General features: G+C 36.7%; 1 protein-coding gene across 1 annotated transcript; it reads left to right on the forward strand.

Moving 5' to 3' along the window:
- Nucleotides 1–2652: 2652 nt before the first annotated feature.
- On the forward strand, nt 2653–11361 carry LOC116290112 (transmembrane protein 115). The gene is made up of 9 exons (XM_031697104.2): nt 2653–2691; nt 2759–2886; nt 3623–3692; nt 4307–4381; nt 4737–4828; nt 6171–6282; nt 7123–7322; nt 7691–7843; nt 8753–11361. Exons 1-9 carry the CDS (start codon nt 2665–2667, stop codon nt 8958–8960), a joined length of 1065 nt encoding a protein of 354 aa, XP_031552964.2. The 5' UTR covers nt 2653–2664; the 3' UTR covers nt 8961–11361.
- The last annotated feature ends 5793 nt before the right edge of the window (nt 11362–17154 follow it).

A 17154-nucleotide genomic window follows, 5' to 3' on the forward strand; every position in this document is an offset into this window, starting at 1 on the left:
CCATCTGCTAACGATGCGAACACATCTTCTATCCTGGGTAACGGGTACTGGTCCACTGCAAGCTGGGGATTAACTGTGAGCTTAAAGTCTCCGCAGATTCTTACTCTTCCGTTTTTCTTGAGTACGGGAACTATGGGTGTGGCCCATTCGCTTGTTTCCACTTTGGATATTATTCCCATTTTCTCTAGCTCGTCTAATTCTCGCTCCACCTTTGGTCTCAAGGCATATGGTAGTTGTCTGGCTTTCAGAAATACTGGTTGCGGTTCCTCTTTGAACTTTAATGTCGCCTTGATGTCCTTCACTTTCCCAATTCCTTCTTCAAAGACTGTTGGATATTTGTTTAAGATATTGTCTAGTGCGTTGTTGGTACTTGCAGGTTCCTTATTCAGTGTTAACACGTTGTTTATCTCTTTCCATTCTAACTGTATCGCTGCTAACCAATCTCGGCCAAACAGTGCTGCTGTGCCTCTCTCGACTAGATATAATTCGAGGTTTTTCTCTTGATTGTTGTACTTTACCTTGACGCGTGTGATTCCTAACGGATGAATTTTCTCTCCTGAGTAGGTTTTTAAAACAACTTTTGTGGGCTCAATTTTAGCCTTGCCGACTTGCTTCTCAAATTCATCTTTAGACATAACTGAAACTGCTGATCCTGTGTCAAGCTCCATTGATACTTTCTTTCCATTAATATTTAATGGTAGTTGAATAGGCTTAGTTTTCTTCTCTTTTATCGAATTAATGTCTAAGCTTCCTACGGGAAGTTCATTGTCGCTGTCCGACTCGTCTTCGCTATCGGCATTGTTATCGAGGGCGTGTACATTCCGGCGTGTATGGCGGCGTGTTTGTTGTCTGCGTTTAGCTAAACATGCTTTCTCGATATGTCCTTTCTTCTTGCAAAAATAACATGTAGCTTCTTTATGTTTACATGAATTAGATGAATGACCTGGTTTATCACATCTAAAACACGTATTATCTCTTGGTTTAAGCTGATTTTCGGTTGGTTTTCTAGGCTTTGCTTTAGCTATCTTGTTTACACCAACTTCTTTGTGCTTACCTTGTAATTCAATGGCGTCTTTCGCGGCCATTTCCATTGCTACGGATATTGCGATAGCTTTTTCCAGTGGTAACGTAGATTCTGAAAGCAATCTTTTCTGTATTCCGGTATTACGGATTCCACATACTAATCTATCTCTGAGTGTGTCGTTCAGGTTATCGAAGTTGCAGTGAATCGCCAACTTCCTTAGTTGTGCTACATAGTCGTTTATAGTTTCTCCTTCGTCTTGCATTCTTGTATGAAATCGGAAACGTTGAGTGATTACAGACGGTTTAGGCGATAGTTGTCTCTCCAAAAGGTGTACGATGGTATTATACTCAAGCTCAGAAGGCTTTTCTGGAGCTGCTAAATTTCGTAAGAGATTATAAGTTTTACTTCCAAGTAGCGTAAGAAGCGCGGGAACTTTCTTCTCTGTTTTGATCTCGTTGACTGTAAAATATTGTTCCAAACGCTCGATGTACGCACTCCATGTTTCTGTAGCTTCGTCGAATGGTTCTATTCTTCCAATAAAGGCCATTTTTGTTTGTGAAAACCAAGGAAATCTCACATTATTTCAAGAAGAAGTCCTCCGAATTTTTACAATGTGGCCATCCTCGTCGCCAGTAATTGTGGTGTATTTGTGTTTTATTATGTACGATCGTCATATATAATTACATGTCAATCAATGCAAATCTAACAGGTTAAGAGCCAAGCAACCGATCATGATCGTAGCAATTAATCTAATTGATGGTTTCAACCATTCCCAAGAGAATGAAATAACAAAAGATACGGCGGTCATGTTGGAGGATATAGCGAAATTGACAATTCTTTTGTTAAGTTCCTCCAATATGGCCACCGTGAAAAGGCATCAATGGGTTACTGGCCAGTAATATGCTAAAATGAGACGCACTTAGCTACAAGACAAAGCCGTGGAATTGCCTTAGTCAAGATCTTTTATTCAGTTTGCATTAATATTATTCTTTTGCAAAGCTTTCAAGACAAATTTTGTTATTGAGTCCATTTTTCTGCTTGCTAAACTGGTACTTCAAAAATTTTACTCATGTTTTATTGAAAGCTCATCTAAATCTTTTGTCTAGAAACTATGTTAATGCTTAGGAATATAATTATAGCAATAATATATCTGTTTGCCCTCTTGGCATCCCATAATTCAAGATGGCCGCCGTATCAGTAAAAGGTGCCGCACATTAGTTGGGCTTCCTGTGCCACCACTGGACATTACATCCCCCCATGACTGTTTTACCCCCGTCTCTAGACCATAATCCTTTTCACACTGCTTTTGTTCGTTAATTATGACTATTGTTCCTGTATTCTCTAAGGAATCAAAAATTTTAATATGAAAGAATTTTAAAAACTATTACGGTATAGAGTCAGGGGTAAAACGTCATCTCGCTTCAGGCTTATTCTTTAGCGTTAAATGCTCTCAAAATTCAATAAAATATTCATGACTGTAGAAAGCAGTTCCCACAAACGTCTACATTATTTCAAAAAGCCCAAAAGGATGTTTATTTTAAGAGCGTTAATGGGGGAGGGGTAGGTCAGTGAGAGTCGGTGACGTATTAAAGTGCAACGTAGACTTTATCAACTGCGCATGCGTCTGTTATAAATCCAAGATGGACGCCAGTTTGAATCAGCTGAAGGTAGAACAAGCCTCGAAATATTCGATTCTCTTCTATTTATTCGCAGTTAACTCACTCTTTTTTGCAGGCGCAGATCAATAAGAGTCTGGGTGATGCCTCAGTGGTAGTCAAAGCGTCGTGTCTATTGGTTTGTTTGCTGTATTTGCTGACGTTTATTCCGTCCTTTTGGTCAGCTTTGGCAGTGTGTCCTGGTTTGTAAGTACTCTTTCTTTCTCGTTTCTTTTGTTCCATTTCTTAATTTTGAAATGTTGGGCTCAAAAATTAATATTTTATACCAATATATCATATAGGTGGTAGTGCGTTGAACCTTGCTTTTGGAATTATCAACATATTTATTGGTCATGACATTCGCAAATATTAACCCTATCCTATCTCATCTTTACTTCACCAACATTACATTAAAAACATTCTTTTTAAGATACTTTTTCAAAAAAAATATTTAAGGAAGGTCTCTGGATAAGATTTACAGCTTATTTTAACTTGATTTTAAGCTTACTTGTTAATTTGTTAATCCGCTGCTCCAAAGCTATGGAACAATCTTCCATCTTATCTCAAACAAACCACTAACTTTGAAGTATTTAAATCTGGACTAAAGACTTTTCTTTTCCGCAAAGCCTACGAATTATGACTCTTACAAGTTTTAGTAAATTTTACGATCATTTTATTTCTCATTCTGTAAACGCATAGAGATTCTTTGCTAATGCATCCTAAGAATGTTATGTTATTTTTATTAATTTATATTATATCTAACCAATGAAAGTAATTCTTCGTTTGCAGTAGACGTCATAGCCGCCATGTTGGAAGAATTTGACAAAAGATTTTTCAGTGAATTCTTTTGTTATATCTTCCAACATGGTGGACATCCCTTTTGTTATTGTGCTCTCTTGGGATTGATTGCAAACCAAGAATATTTTATCTTTTTTCCCTTTAGTTTAATTCCACCAAATTTTAGAATATGGTCCCTCATTACTGGAGGATTCCTGGAGTATAGAATTTGGAATGTAAGTGGCATTTGTTAGAATAATGACAGATAGTGTGGATGGATGGGGGGGGTTTGGAGGGACTAATTTTTCATTTTAAGCCCTCAACTTTTAGTCTTACCATTCTTTTCACCGCTACGAGTTGATCAAGACAACAGTCGCAACAGGGAAGTAGGGCAATACACTGTCAACAATCAGAGAATAAAAAGGTACCCACCAATTTCTTTGATTGACAAAAGTGTTGGGACTGATGTCTTTATGAGCAAGTAGCAATAAGAAGAGTGGTAATCTAAGCCCTCCCTCAATACACTTGTTTATTCTTTGGTCCTTGAAGATTTTACCCTGCTAACACTAGCCCTCCCACTTTTGTCAATAAACTAACTACTCAAAACCATTACTAGAGTGCACGCACTAAAACCGTGAACATTAAATAGCACTAATTAGTACTATTTCATACAGAATCCTTTGTTTTCTATTGTTTAATTATCACTATTTAGTGCTAAAAATTAGTATTTGTTTCACAGATTTAGTGTGAGCACTCTACTTGTACAATTATATAAAAAGAGCTCTTTGTGAGGTTTTTCTGAAGTTTTGAAGGCCAGCCATTAACCTGGTGTTTGTATTTATTTTTCCAGGTTGCAATAGATGTACTTGTATTGGTGTTATGTGGCAAATTTATCGAACCGCTGTGGGGTGCCCTGGAGTTTCTAGTAAGTTGACAGTCTTCTATTATACTAGTTTTCTTGTGCACTTATTATACTATTATTTTACCTATGGGCTTTCATTGTTAACAGTTCTAAATTTTCTAGGCAAACTGTGTGCTAACCATGTTGAAATTTAATTTTTGAATGTTGCACTTTTGCAAGAACGTTGTTTTACGATATTAGAACATTAGTAATTTAGTGAGAAAGGAATACATTAAAAGACAAAAGAAAAAGTTCAGCTTCAGTGATCGTCTTTTGTTTTTTAATATAATTCCTATCCCACTAAATCACTAATGTTCTATTTTCGTATGACAACGTTCTTGCAAATAGGTCTATTATATTTTGAACTTTTTTTCCTTAGAAATTTGTAATCATTCTTGATGTTGGTACATCTCTGGTTACAACTCTCTTGTGTTTGTTTATCTACCTGGGAACATTCAACACACATATTTGGTAAGAAAAAATTAGGCCATTTGTATAAAATAGCTGTAATAATAAACCTCTTGTTGTGATTGGCTAGGATTGATTGGCTGGTACTACAACTACCACCATCCTTTGCACACTGCAAAGCATACAGTGCACACAGCTTTTGCACTCACTTATTATTTAGTATTTAGTATAATGGTGAATACTACAACTACCACCATCCTTTGCACACTGCAAAGCATACACTGCACACAGCTTGTGTGCACACTTTGTATTCAGTATTTGGTATATTAGTGAATACTACAACTACCACCATCCTTTGCACACTTGTTTGTCATTTGTTTGCATCAAGTGTGCTATTGAATTGGAAGTAATATATCAAGCACGGAAAAGAGTATTTCATCTGATTTCCAAACACTGAGAAGTGAGTTGAAAAACACAAGATAAGCCAAGTTTTTTTTAACCAATATCGAGGTGTTTGGATGCAGGATGAAATACTCTTTCAAGTGCTTGATATGGCTTCTTGAACTATTAATGATTCTTTGAGAAATTCAAAGCATAAGTTGCCCAAATGTTATGCTAATTAAGATCACATTCCCAAACCTCTTTCACGCTAGGGATTTTCTTTGTTCATGTGTTACTTACAGTGCAATGCACAAAAATACCAATGTATTCAAATACTTTTACGCACTGGCTCTACGCTTCCAAACAAGCTTCTGCACCACTCATTTGGTAAAACCTGCTAGCTTTGCATCAAAATGTACAGGTTTAATGTACAAAAGCCTGTGCATAGAAGTGTACATGTACAAATACATTAAACATGCCTTGGCTTTGCATTGTAATACTGTAATAAGAGATGATATAGTAATAATGGTAATAATAATAATAATAATAATAATAATGATAATAATAAAGTCTTTATTACATTTGATGAAATAAACATCAAATTTACAAATACATAATACAGTATTAATAAATATGATATAAAAATAAATAAACTTAGTATTATAAAACGACACTAGAGTGCTCACACTAAATCCGTGAAACAAATACTAATTTTTAGCACTAAATCTAGTGATAATTAAACAATAGAAAGCAAAGGATTCTGTATGAAATAGTACTAATTAGTACTATTTAATGTTCACGGTTTTAGTGTGTGCACTCTAAGCTAAATTAAAGCTAAATTATAATTAAAAATCAATCTATTACTAAAAGAATTTTTAAAACGTTCTGTAAAGATCTTTGGTCTTGGACAAGAGATATTTCTAAGACTGTAATGAGTATTCTTGGACTTAGGAATTATTGAGGCCAAAGGGTGAATATGTTTACTAATTATTGATATGTTTACTCTCGTTTTATTTACCTAAAGGTTTCTCCAGTTCAGTGGCATGACAGGTATCATCTCTGGTCTTGTAGTTGCCTTCAAACAGATTAAACCTGACGAAAACTTATACAATGGATTGGTTAATGTAAGAATCAAGGTAATCACTCATTGTCAAACTGTTTAAAGTACCCATCATCTGTCATGATGGCATTGGCTTTGAGCATTGCAAAAACCACTGATAAGGCTAATAGTATCACCAGGGGTGAATCCAGGAAATCTCTAGGGGGGTAACCCATATTAATAAATATATATAGAGATATTATGCATTGTAAATTTTTCTTTTGCTTCAAAAAAGCTAAGTGTAATATTATCATGGCGCTAGGGGATGTACGGTTCACCACTAGTAGTATCACCAGGGGCGAATCCATGAAATCGCTAGGGGGGATGTGAGGGAGACTAGGGGGGTGTCCCATATTAATAAATGTATATAGAGATATTATGCATTGTAAATGTTTCTTTTGCTTCAAAAAAGCTAAGAGTAATGTTATTATGGCGCTAGGGGGGTGTACAGTTCACCACTACTAGTATCGCCAGGGGCGAATCCAGGAATTTGCTAGGGGGTGTCCCAAATTATTAAATGTATATAGAGATATTATGTACGTAAATGTTTGTTTTGCTTCCAAAAAAGCTAAGAGTAATATTATTATAGCACTAGGGGGGTGGACAGTTCACTGCAGGACACCTCTCTGGATCCTCCCCCAGTGGCAGATCCAGGGGTGGTTCCTTGGGTTCCATGGAACCCACTTTTGTGAGATCTTGGGAAGTCAATCATGTTCTTTCAAAGTGTTTGCATTGGTAAAGTAGTGCATTCCTTACTTTACCGTTGATATTTGTGAATATTTAAACACTGATATGAGGTTGACCCTGAGAAAATATGTCTGTAATCAAGGAAAACAACAGTAATTTGGAACTCAAAAATGGTTTATTGTTTTTGCAGCAAATACCAGGTATTGTTGTACTGTCTTACACAATATTGTGCTTGGTTGGTATTCTGCCTGTTATTCAGTTGGCTTTAGTTGTGTCTGGGATTCTGATAGCTTGGGTGTATCTTCGATTCTACCAGCCAAGAGCAAGAGGGTCAAGGGGAGACCTAAGTGAAGACTTTTCTTGTGCATCTTTCTTTCCAGAACAAATCCAGTAAGTCTAGTATAGCCAGGGCACAAAATTAATGCTCGCAAACTTGCAAAATGCAGGTGGAATTTTGTATTTAGTGTGGGGCAAAACATTTAACTAGCTAAGTTTTTCGAGTATGACCACAGTCCAGAAATTGAAGGAGAAGCTGCATCAAATAAAATAATCGCAAGTGACTTTGAAATTTTTGCTAATGAGAACAAAACTTACTAGCAAGGTTTTGCTAGTGGGTTTAAAAGTTAGTTTCGTTCCCTAATAGCTGGATTGTCCTATAGTATTGAGGATGACAGTGAAATTTACATGCCAGTGTTGCAAATTTATTATCAACACGTGTTTACATGATTCTTATTGGTCTTGTCTTCTCCTCGCTACAGACATCCCATCCGTACAGTATCCAATTTGATCTTTAACTTTATGGTCAAGATTGGAGCATGTGCAAAGCCTGTCAGAACATATGATGTTGGCGCTCCATCTGCTATCACCATAAGTCTACCTGGGATAGACCCTGCTGATGCAGAGAGAAGAAGGTTTGTATGGCATGTGCAAGGGACCACTGATCATTCACTAATGTAGGGAGAAGGGGCACGTGCCTCTAAATTTTTGGTAAATGTCAAAATTTAAATTAAAAAATAATAAAAAAATTGAATTTAAAAAACAACCTGGGCCCTGGCTTTTTTCCTTACTTTTTTATTCTGGGTGCCCCTCCCCCCCCCCCCCCAATTCCTACTTGCTATGCTGCTGCCATTAATACTTGATTGGAAAGGTAGGACAGTGTTAAGGGGGTTGTAAAAATACATGATCAATATGGGAAGAGGGGCACGAGAACGGATGTAAAAGAGGGTAGTAATGCTTTAAAAAAAAAAATAGACAGTAAACTCTGTTGTGCCCTGTTGTTTTCCTAACTTCATGGGTAATTTTGAACATTTTGTTTTCTTTTGTTTTATCTGTGGGAGGGGGTGGGGCTTCTGTAAATTATGCACAATTTATGTTCCCCTGGTTTTACCATATGTGGTCTGATTTGCTTGAACCCTTACACCAAACATTGGGTTACAGTACCTTACCACAATAAGCATGCAAATGCATAAGAATAGGACGTTTGCATGATGGTGTCATTGACCTCTACTACCAGACTCCCTTGCACACTTTCTTTTGTTCAGTTAATTAGTACCAATTGTCTTACTATTCTCATGGAGGGAATACAAATTTGAATAAGAAAGAAAATTCGCGAAGCATCTTGGTAGTGGGAGTCAAATGACGCCATCATGCAAACATCCTATTGGTCAAATATTTGACATTCTTGCAATACATTTTGTTATAAATTACATACAAAATATTCATGAATCCCTTTTAATTTGTGTGTGTGTTGAGATCGTGTGGAGGAAGTAACATGCGACCTAGTGACCACCTATTCCTAATTTTCAAATACTTCTTTACAGACAAAGAGCATTAAAAGCCTTGAATGAAAGACTCCAAAAACTCGATCAGGCACAGGGCAGTTGGCCGTCAATGGAAGACCAAGGAGAAAAAGACGAAAATATACCATCTGAGGACACAACACTAGATGAAACACCCACAGTGGTCATAGACAAAGGCAATCCAACTAACCCTGAGGGACACAGAAGTACAGCCATCATAGAAACATAACTTACATTACTGTCTCTATACTTGTTTGTCCGTCTGTCCATGATAAGTCAGTCGGCCATGCCTTTGTTGGACATCGGCAAATTGTTATGGAAAAGAGTATTTATATCTGAACACTAGAATATACTCTCTCTTTCTATCTGTCTGTCCATGATAAGTCAGTCGGCCATGCCTTCATTGGACATCGGCAGATTGTTATGGAAAAGAGTATTTATATCTGAACGCTAGGATTAACTCTCTTTTTTTATCTGTCTGTCTGTCTATGATAAGTCAGTCGGCCATGCCTTCGTTGGACATCGGCAGATTGTTAAGGAAAAGAGTATTTATATCTGAACACCAGAATATACTCTCTCTTTCCATCTGTCTGTCTGTCTGTCCATGATAAGTTAGTCGGCCACCCTTCATTGGACATTGGCAGATTGTTAAGGAAAAGAGTATTTATATTCCCTACTGTGCACTAGAACACTAGGATGTAGCCTGCAAATACATGATAACGTCACAGTGGGACTTTAAGGAAAGTGAAAGAAATCGAAAAGGGACGTAATGGTAGAACATTTGGATGACACCAAGTAATCACATTGAGTATAACCAACTCAGACGACTCAAAAAGCTTTAATCCCAATACAGAAATCATCAACAAACGAACAGTAGCGCATTTGCCCTGGCTAGAGAAGAAGTCTAGTGATGACACACGTATAAAGAGAAGATACGTTCCCATGATTCCCTGCTCTCGGAGAGACTGCAAATAGCAAGCTATGGCTGAATTTAACACATTTAAGAAAAGTAATTATTCAAAGTTCTTGGAACACTTACAAGAAATTTGAGTTCAAAAACCTCTATTTAACGGCCACCCTTAGGCAATTATGAATTGGCCGATAAATAGAGGTTAGTCGCCTAATAGAGGTTAAAATAGTGCAAAAACCCCTCTTTGGGAATTTGATAACTGGCTGTAAATAGCCTTACCACTTTATGTAAGACTACATGAAATGGCACTATTCCGTAATAACGTTTAAGGTTAGTTTTTTGGGGGGTTAGGGTTAGGTTTCACGACGTTATAATCAATAATAAATAATTAATAATCCAATAGTGCAATTTTATGTTGTCTTACATGAAGTACAAACAGTAGAAGTCAAACTTCCCACTTTAGAAACGAGTTGAGGACTGGGAACGAGTTTTTAGAATTAACCAGGTTAAATAAACACCCTACCAAGAAAGAGTACATCGAAATTGGTAAGTTCCTAGAGTTTCAAGCTTTTGGGTTCATACTTTTTATGTAGCAACCTCACAAACATCTCAAAAATTACAAAGAAATGTATGGTTACTGGGGACGCTTGTCCCTAGTTTCTGATGTTTTTGATTGCTTGTAATTTAGCTGTTACTTAGCCAATCGAAGCCAAACTGCAGAAATCTGTTAATTTTGATGTGCTCTTTCTCTTCGTGGAAATATATTTTGAATAAGATTAAGTATCAATACCTTCTATATACTCATTCCCAGTCCTTCACTCGTTTCTAAAGTGGTCAACTTTAAAAACAAGCAAAAGACTGGGGCGAGTTTTGAATTTGAATCTAATTATTAGCAAAAGAATTTCGTCATCTGATAAAGCAACTCAATATTAGTAAGTCTGTGAATTTGGAACATGATTGGTTAAAAAGAACCAGAGTTACAAGCCTTCAAAAGTCTGAAAAATTTAAAAGAATGTGAGGTTACAAGGAACAAGCGTCCCTTGTAACCATACGCCGCCACTCAGGGTCTTAAAATAACTGGTTTTTCTTTTGTAATAATATCTGCAAATGGTTAGACCTTCAAGTCTTCTTGGACAAGGACTTTAAACCGTAGGCCCTGTCTCCCAACCCTTCATAACCTACAGTAAATGGGGGACATAAAAGAACCACTGAGGACGTAAAAAGAAACTCTGGCAGTGACCACCCTCAGTGCCTACACTTCATACTAACCATCTCTCATGCTTGTAAATTGCTTAGGAGCGATCTGTCATTCACAACTCAATGTAAAGCGCCTTTGATTATATCCACATATAAAAGGGCGCTATATAAATCATAATCATTTTTTTCATTTCATACATTCTTCGTAAATCGTCAACACTTTTGAAAGGCAATAATACAGGTTCTTTTCATCCAATCATGTTCACATTTGCCAGACTAATGTTGAGATGGTTTCTCAAAATGACAAACGTTTTTTTCCTAATGAAATTAAGATTCAAAACTCGCCCCAGTCTCTTGCTCGTTTCTAAAGTGGCCAACTGTGTATCAGTAAAAGAGACTTGAAGATAAAGTGAAAAAAATCACGTCTTCAAACGTCGAGTTAAAATAAAAATTCGTCGAGTTAGTAATATGAAACTCGAACGAGAGATAGTGAATAAATAAATAAATAATGGGATTAACGGGGGATTCCACAGAGTGGCTCTTGTTACATTGGATTGCAATTGGAATTTAGAAGTTGATTATTTTACGGAGGGAGCAAAACCGGAGAATTCGGAAAACCCTCGAGGAGAGAAGAGAGAATCAACAAGCAACCCTACTCACACGACACCGAGAACTGTCTGCTTTCACTTAAACGGCGACTGTTGTTATCAGAGCACCACGGTACATGTATACATTGTTTTGGATTTTACCTGTACAAGTTTGATGCGATTTCTAAATGTTTGCGTATTCCAGCTCGATATTGCATTGTAAACGAAGAATATAACAATCAAGGTGATTTAAAATATATCCCCTGGAAGTTTTCTTATGGGTAGCGTGGGTAGCGTTGCTAACGCGTCTTTCACCACTGTGGTTCTAACAAGCCTGAAGCGAGATGACGTTTTACCCCCGACTCTATACCATAATAGTTTTAAAATTTATTTCATATTCAAATTTTTGATTCCTTAGAGAATACAGGAACAATAGTCATAATTAAAGAACAAAAGCAATGTGAAAAGGATTATGGTCTAGAGACGGGGGTAAAACGTCATCTCGCTTCAGGCTTATTAATGGTTCGGATAACTGGTTCAAGCCCTGCGGGCAAAATGTAAATAGGCCCTTCGCAGCTAAGCAATCACGTGCTGATTAATTCACTGAGAGCAAATGAATGAACATTTTGACATTTTTCTACAACCTGCTTTGAGAGATCGTAATAAAACTACATTTCGTAACACACTGGATACACATCTTTTCATTCAGTTCTTTACAAGTACCTAAAAAGAATCACCAATTTAATATAAAAACATAAATTTAGCCCTCCAGTACAGACACGTGACCGTTAACTGCAAAGGGCCTATTGAATTTGTTTGATGTGTTGTTCTCTCCTATGCTACGAGGGTTTCCTCCGGGTTCTCCGGTTTCCTCCCTCCGTAAAAATCAAACTGTGAGTTGCGCGTTGTGTGCATAGAATATTGCATGTGTAGTGGTAGTGGAGTGAAAAGTCATAAAGAGATTTTTATTCAAAACAAGCCAGGATATATTAAACCACTCTCGATTAGCATCCATCCATCTATCCATCCATCCAACCACCCATTTATTGGTAATCATTATTATCTTTCGCTACAACCACAGACGGTCAGGAGGCTCTAGCTTATCACGTGATGTACTTGGAAGCACAAGTCCAGAAATACACCATTGAATTATTGTATCTGGTCCAATGAATGTAGGTCGTTCAACTACAGCACAAAGAAAAAGATCTGTGAGCTGAACAACACCAAACGACAAGAACACCCAGCTTCTTTGATCAAGAGCGACTCCTTCGCTTACTTCGAAAAGCTGTTTATGAAACCAGATGAGGCCAATTAAGTTTTCTTTCTGAGCCGGAGTGCACATGCATGGAGAGGTTGTTCACCTGTAATAACAATGATATATCTAACGCTTTGTCTATGAGAGGGGGAGTTGTCAATCCCATTTCCTAACCAAGTATTTTTACAAACCCTACTTCCCAGTCGCTAAACACCACCGCAAGTACAGCAGTAGATAGCGCAGCTTCACAGGGTCGAACTGAAAGCATGTGCCTCTGGCAGATACTATACTCGTGGAGTCCAGTTTGAATTAGTTAGGGGTAGATTTGAGAGAGCTAGGAGAGAGGAAAAACCAGAGGACGGTTAACCCTCGGAGTCAGAAAAAAACCCAACCAACTCAGTTCACATGGCGACTGATTTTCGAACCCCAGATCTCTTAAGTCATGTTGCTATTTTCAGTACATGCGTATGAAAAGACATTCGCTTTTTGGCGAACTGCTCTTATATGATTACACCTTTGAGTATAGTTTCCACAATTATAAGATATTTTGAGATCACACTTGAAGTATAAGTAAATAGACTATAATCACAAATAAACAATTATAATAAATTCCCAAACGTGATCACTGGAGTTCTCACTTACTGGATTTCAAGGTAGTGCGAATAATTTCTTTTTAAAAAAAAAACACTCTTTCTAAGGGACCAGACATTAAGCCTTAGGAACACCACAGTAAATTAACGATCATTTTTCCTCGTATTCTGAAGACAACTAAAATCAATATTGAACAGCGTTTGAAATCGTTTTTATGAATCACACAATGAGTTTCGTAAAGTAGGACCAAGGATTGAGCCTTAGTAACGTCACAGTAGCTTACTATTTTTTCCTTGAATCGAGTCGAAGCAACAACAAAAACATAGTTATCAAATTTAAAAAGCGGCACGAACAGCAATGCAACGTGAGGACCTTGTTGTGTTAAGCTTGAAGGCCCGAATGACTAAGAACCGATTTTTTGTGACAAAAATGACAAAGCCAGATATAATCCAGGGAGATTATACTTTACTTTATTGGTAAATATTTCAAGGCACTTTTAAAGGTTTCCGAAGGAACTTTTCAACAGTATGATTTAATGAAGCCTGAGTAATCTGAGATGGACAATACCTTTTGGAACTGCAATACAGAAGGAGCTCAAATGGTCTAGTTTGACTGAAGAGCTAGGACACCGAAACGTCGTTCTTCAAAATAGACTTCAAAAAAAAACTTATTACTTCTCTTAAATTTTATTGCAAATGAATTCTAACACTTTTCAGTTTGAATTGAAGAGTTTTTAGTTCAGAGCAAATTTAAGTTAAAGTTTTTGGTCTCAAGTTTAACAAACGCAGTGTCTAAATGCCCGGCAGCCGGTCGCGGTCTAAAATTGACTAAATGCCCGGCAGTCCAAACTTTCACCAAAAAAAAAAACGAGAACTGGCTACAGCTAATGGTATCAAACTAGTCTAACTTTATTATGTCATATCAAGCGCTTCCTGTAGTCTGGACTGATTCGAAAAAAGATTGTCTGTATTCGCTCGGCATAGAATACGGAGCACTTGGTTCATGTCACTTAGAATATTTTCGCCAACACTGCCGGTCGCCATTTTCGCCAAAAATACGATAAATTACCTACGTTAATGAAGCCAAACTAGTCTAGATTTATCGAGGAATATTAAGCGCTTCTTGCACACTACACTGCTTCTAATAAGGATTGTTTGTCTTTGCTCGGCATAGAATACCGAGCACTTGGTTCACGTCACTTATATTTTCGCCAACACTGCCGGTCGCGGTCTCAAATACACATGCCCGGCAGTCCAAACTTTCCGATAAAATGATTAATTATCAAAATTATACTATGTATCAATATTGGACTTTTTCGCTCTTCTTACCACAACTAGCTTTTTATCTACCCTTTCCTACTTGTCCCATCGTTTATTTTTTTGCTAAGTAATACAAAACAATCCTTATTAGAAGCTGTGTAGAGTACAAGAGGCGCTTAATATTCCTCGATAAATTTAGACTAGTTTGGCTTCATTAACGTAGGTAAATTATCGTATTTTTCGCGAAAGTTTGGACTGCCGGGCATTTAGTGTATTTGAGACCGCGATCGGCAGTGTTGGTGAAAATATTCTAAGTGACATGAACCAAGTGCTCCGTATTCTATGCCGAGCGAATACAGACAATCTTTTTTCGAATCAGTCCAGACTACAGGAAGCGCTTGATATGACATAATAAAGTTAGACTAGTTTGATACCATTAGCTGTAGCCAGTTCTCGTTTTTTTTTTTGGTGAAAGTTTGGACTGCCGGGCATTTAGTCAATTTTAGACTGCGACCGGCTGCCGGGCATTTAGACTTTAACAACAAAACCTCGAGTTTCGCTCACCAAACTTAAAACTATGGTTACGTTGCATTCGATAATCCCATCGTAATGTCATTCGATTTTTTGATAACTGTTTTTATCTAATCTCAATTTTTCAAAGAGTCTTTTTTTCATTGTCTGGTACCTTCATTATAATTCCAGGAAATCAAAGATGTCACAATTTTGCTGGAAACTCTCGAGTGACTATTGGTGACCATACGTTGATGTCAGGGTCGACTTTGAAAATTTAAACTCAAAAACCTATACAAACGAAGCCAGTTATTAACTATAAAAAAGTCACCTTTTCTTATAATCTAGTTTTCAAGTCTGTCTTATGCCCGTGCTGATTTGTCCATAAAAATTTAGGAAATCTCCAAAAATTGGGTTTTAATGAAAAGCATCCAAGTTAAATTTCACTAAACATGACATTTTATTGGATTAACTGTAGTTATCTTTCGTTTTTCGAAAAAAACTCGAAGTGTTCACGGCTCGAGTGTATGTAGTAATGCTAATATTTTCTTTCTATTTAGACTAAATTTTACGTTAGTTTGTTCAGCAAATATTGACTTCTATGATGGTACGTTGCCATCGAAAGAAAATATTTGAATTGCCACTTATCAGCATTGTTAAATTTTACACACGACAAAAATATCTTTTTTTTTCCTTTCGTAAGCCAGAACTTTCATAATTCGAGGCGACAACTTTTGGCTCATAAAAAAGTGCTCAAAAAGAAAAGTTCGGCTAAAAAAGATTAGCTTTGAGTGTCCAAAGATATTGCCATAGAAATAAAGTGGTTTTTAATACGATTTGATTTCAATTGGAGATTGATTAAAGACAATCAGATCAACAACGCTTTTGTCTAGTACAAAACTACTTGGAATGGTATTCATTAATCAACACCTTGGCCACTTTGGCGAATAAAGTTTGTAGTTTGAAGTTCGATTCAAGCTGTAACTAATCCTTCTGAAAAACAAAAGTCAGTAACAAGAAAAGGGAAATCCGTATGTTAAGTAATTTTTGCCGTTCGGAGATTTATCAGTAGCATTTAGAAACTTGTTTCGTTTCCATAGAGATTTTTTGGATTTTTTTTAACACGTCATTTTTTGATTTTCAAAAAGAAGTGCTTCTCTTTGCTATTTTTGGTGCTTTGGTTTTAAACACCAATGTTTTCCTTTGTTTTTCGAAGCCCCTTTAAACCTTGAATTGTTCTTTCTGTTACCGCACAATGTGTTACCTTGCTGTCGTATTATTTTCTTTTTCCCCAAGTGTTTTTGTTTGTGTTCTTGCTGTCTGGTTTTCACAGTCATTTTGGTATGATTTTCCGTCTAGCTTCATATTATATGTACACGTTTCCATTTGAGTATTCTTAGTTATTATATTTGCCTTTATTTGTTATAATATCTTAATTTTTTATACAATCATTGTATAAAAACCTTAGAAATTTCACTCGAACATGCGGTAAGGTTGTGATCTCGATTCCCACCTCGAATTCAACTCGATTTTTTCCTGAGTTCTTTCAGTGTCCCTTCCACTTTATTTACTATTCATACATTTACACAACCCATCCTCATTAAATTTCTGTATCATAAAACTATGGATAAAAATCTTCAAAAAAAAAAAAAGGCTGTTCACCGCGATTTTTTCCTAACTTGTGCACGACCAGGATTAGTGTTGTTTCTCAAACTTGGGGCTGGTTCGCCATACATTATCATGAGTCATTAGCAAAAGCTCATATTGATCACAATTACTGAAGAAGCGAAAAAGGCCAATCTTTCCAAAGTGAATGGAATCGAATAGCCGTGCTACTACATAGAATTTGTTAGTGAGGAGAAACAAGGTCCTGAAAAAAATTCTAGGGTAGCAGTTGATATAATTATGCGCTTTAAGCTTATCTTGGATATCGCTGACCACTTTTGAAAAAGATAATGTTCCTAAGCTAGTTGGATATGAACGTAGTTGGTCAAAAGATATGATAAGATTAGACAAATTAGGTGTGACTTTCGGTATTAGTTGAATAACATTATAATTAGTTGAAAGTCAGGCGCTAGACAACTCACAGATCGAACCCTGAAACAACCCCTGGG

Source organism: Actinia tenebrosa, unplaced genomic scaffold, assembly GCF_029948245.1.
Source record: "Actinia tenebrosa isolate PJP-AT-01 unplaced genomic scaffold, QUT_ActTen_1.0 PGA_scaffold11__36_contigs__length_13525064, whole genome shotgun sequence".
NCBI lineage: Eukaryota > Metazoa > Cnidaria > Anthozoa > Actiniaria > Actiniidae > Actinia > Actinia tenebrosa.

What these genes read in the sequence shown, in the direction of transcription:
- LOC116290112 (XM_031697104.2), top strand. Translation starts at nt 2,665, where the DNA reads ATGGACGCCAGTTTGAATCAGCTGAAG. An exon ending in TTGGCAGTGTGTCCTGGTTT is followed by an intron (nt 2,887 to 3,622) that starts GTAAGTACTCTT and finishes TTTTCCCTTTAG; the next exon opens with TTTAATTCCACCAAATTTTA. An exon ending in GGGGTGCCCTGGAGTTTCTA is followed by an intron (nt 4,382 to 4,736) that starts GTAAGTTGACAG and finishes TTTTTTCCTTAG; the next exon opens with AAATTTGTAATCATTCTTGA.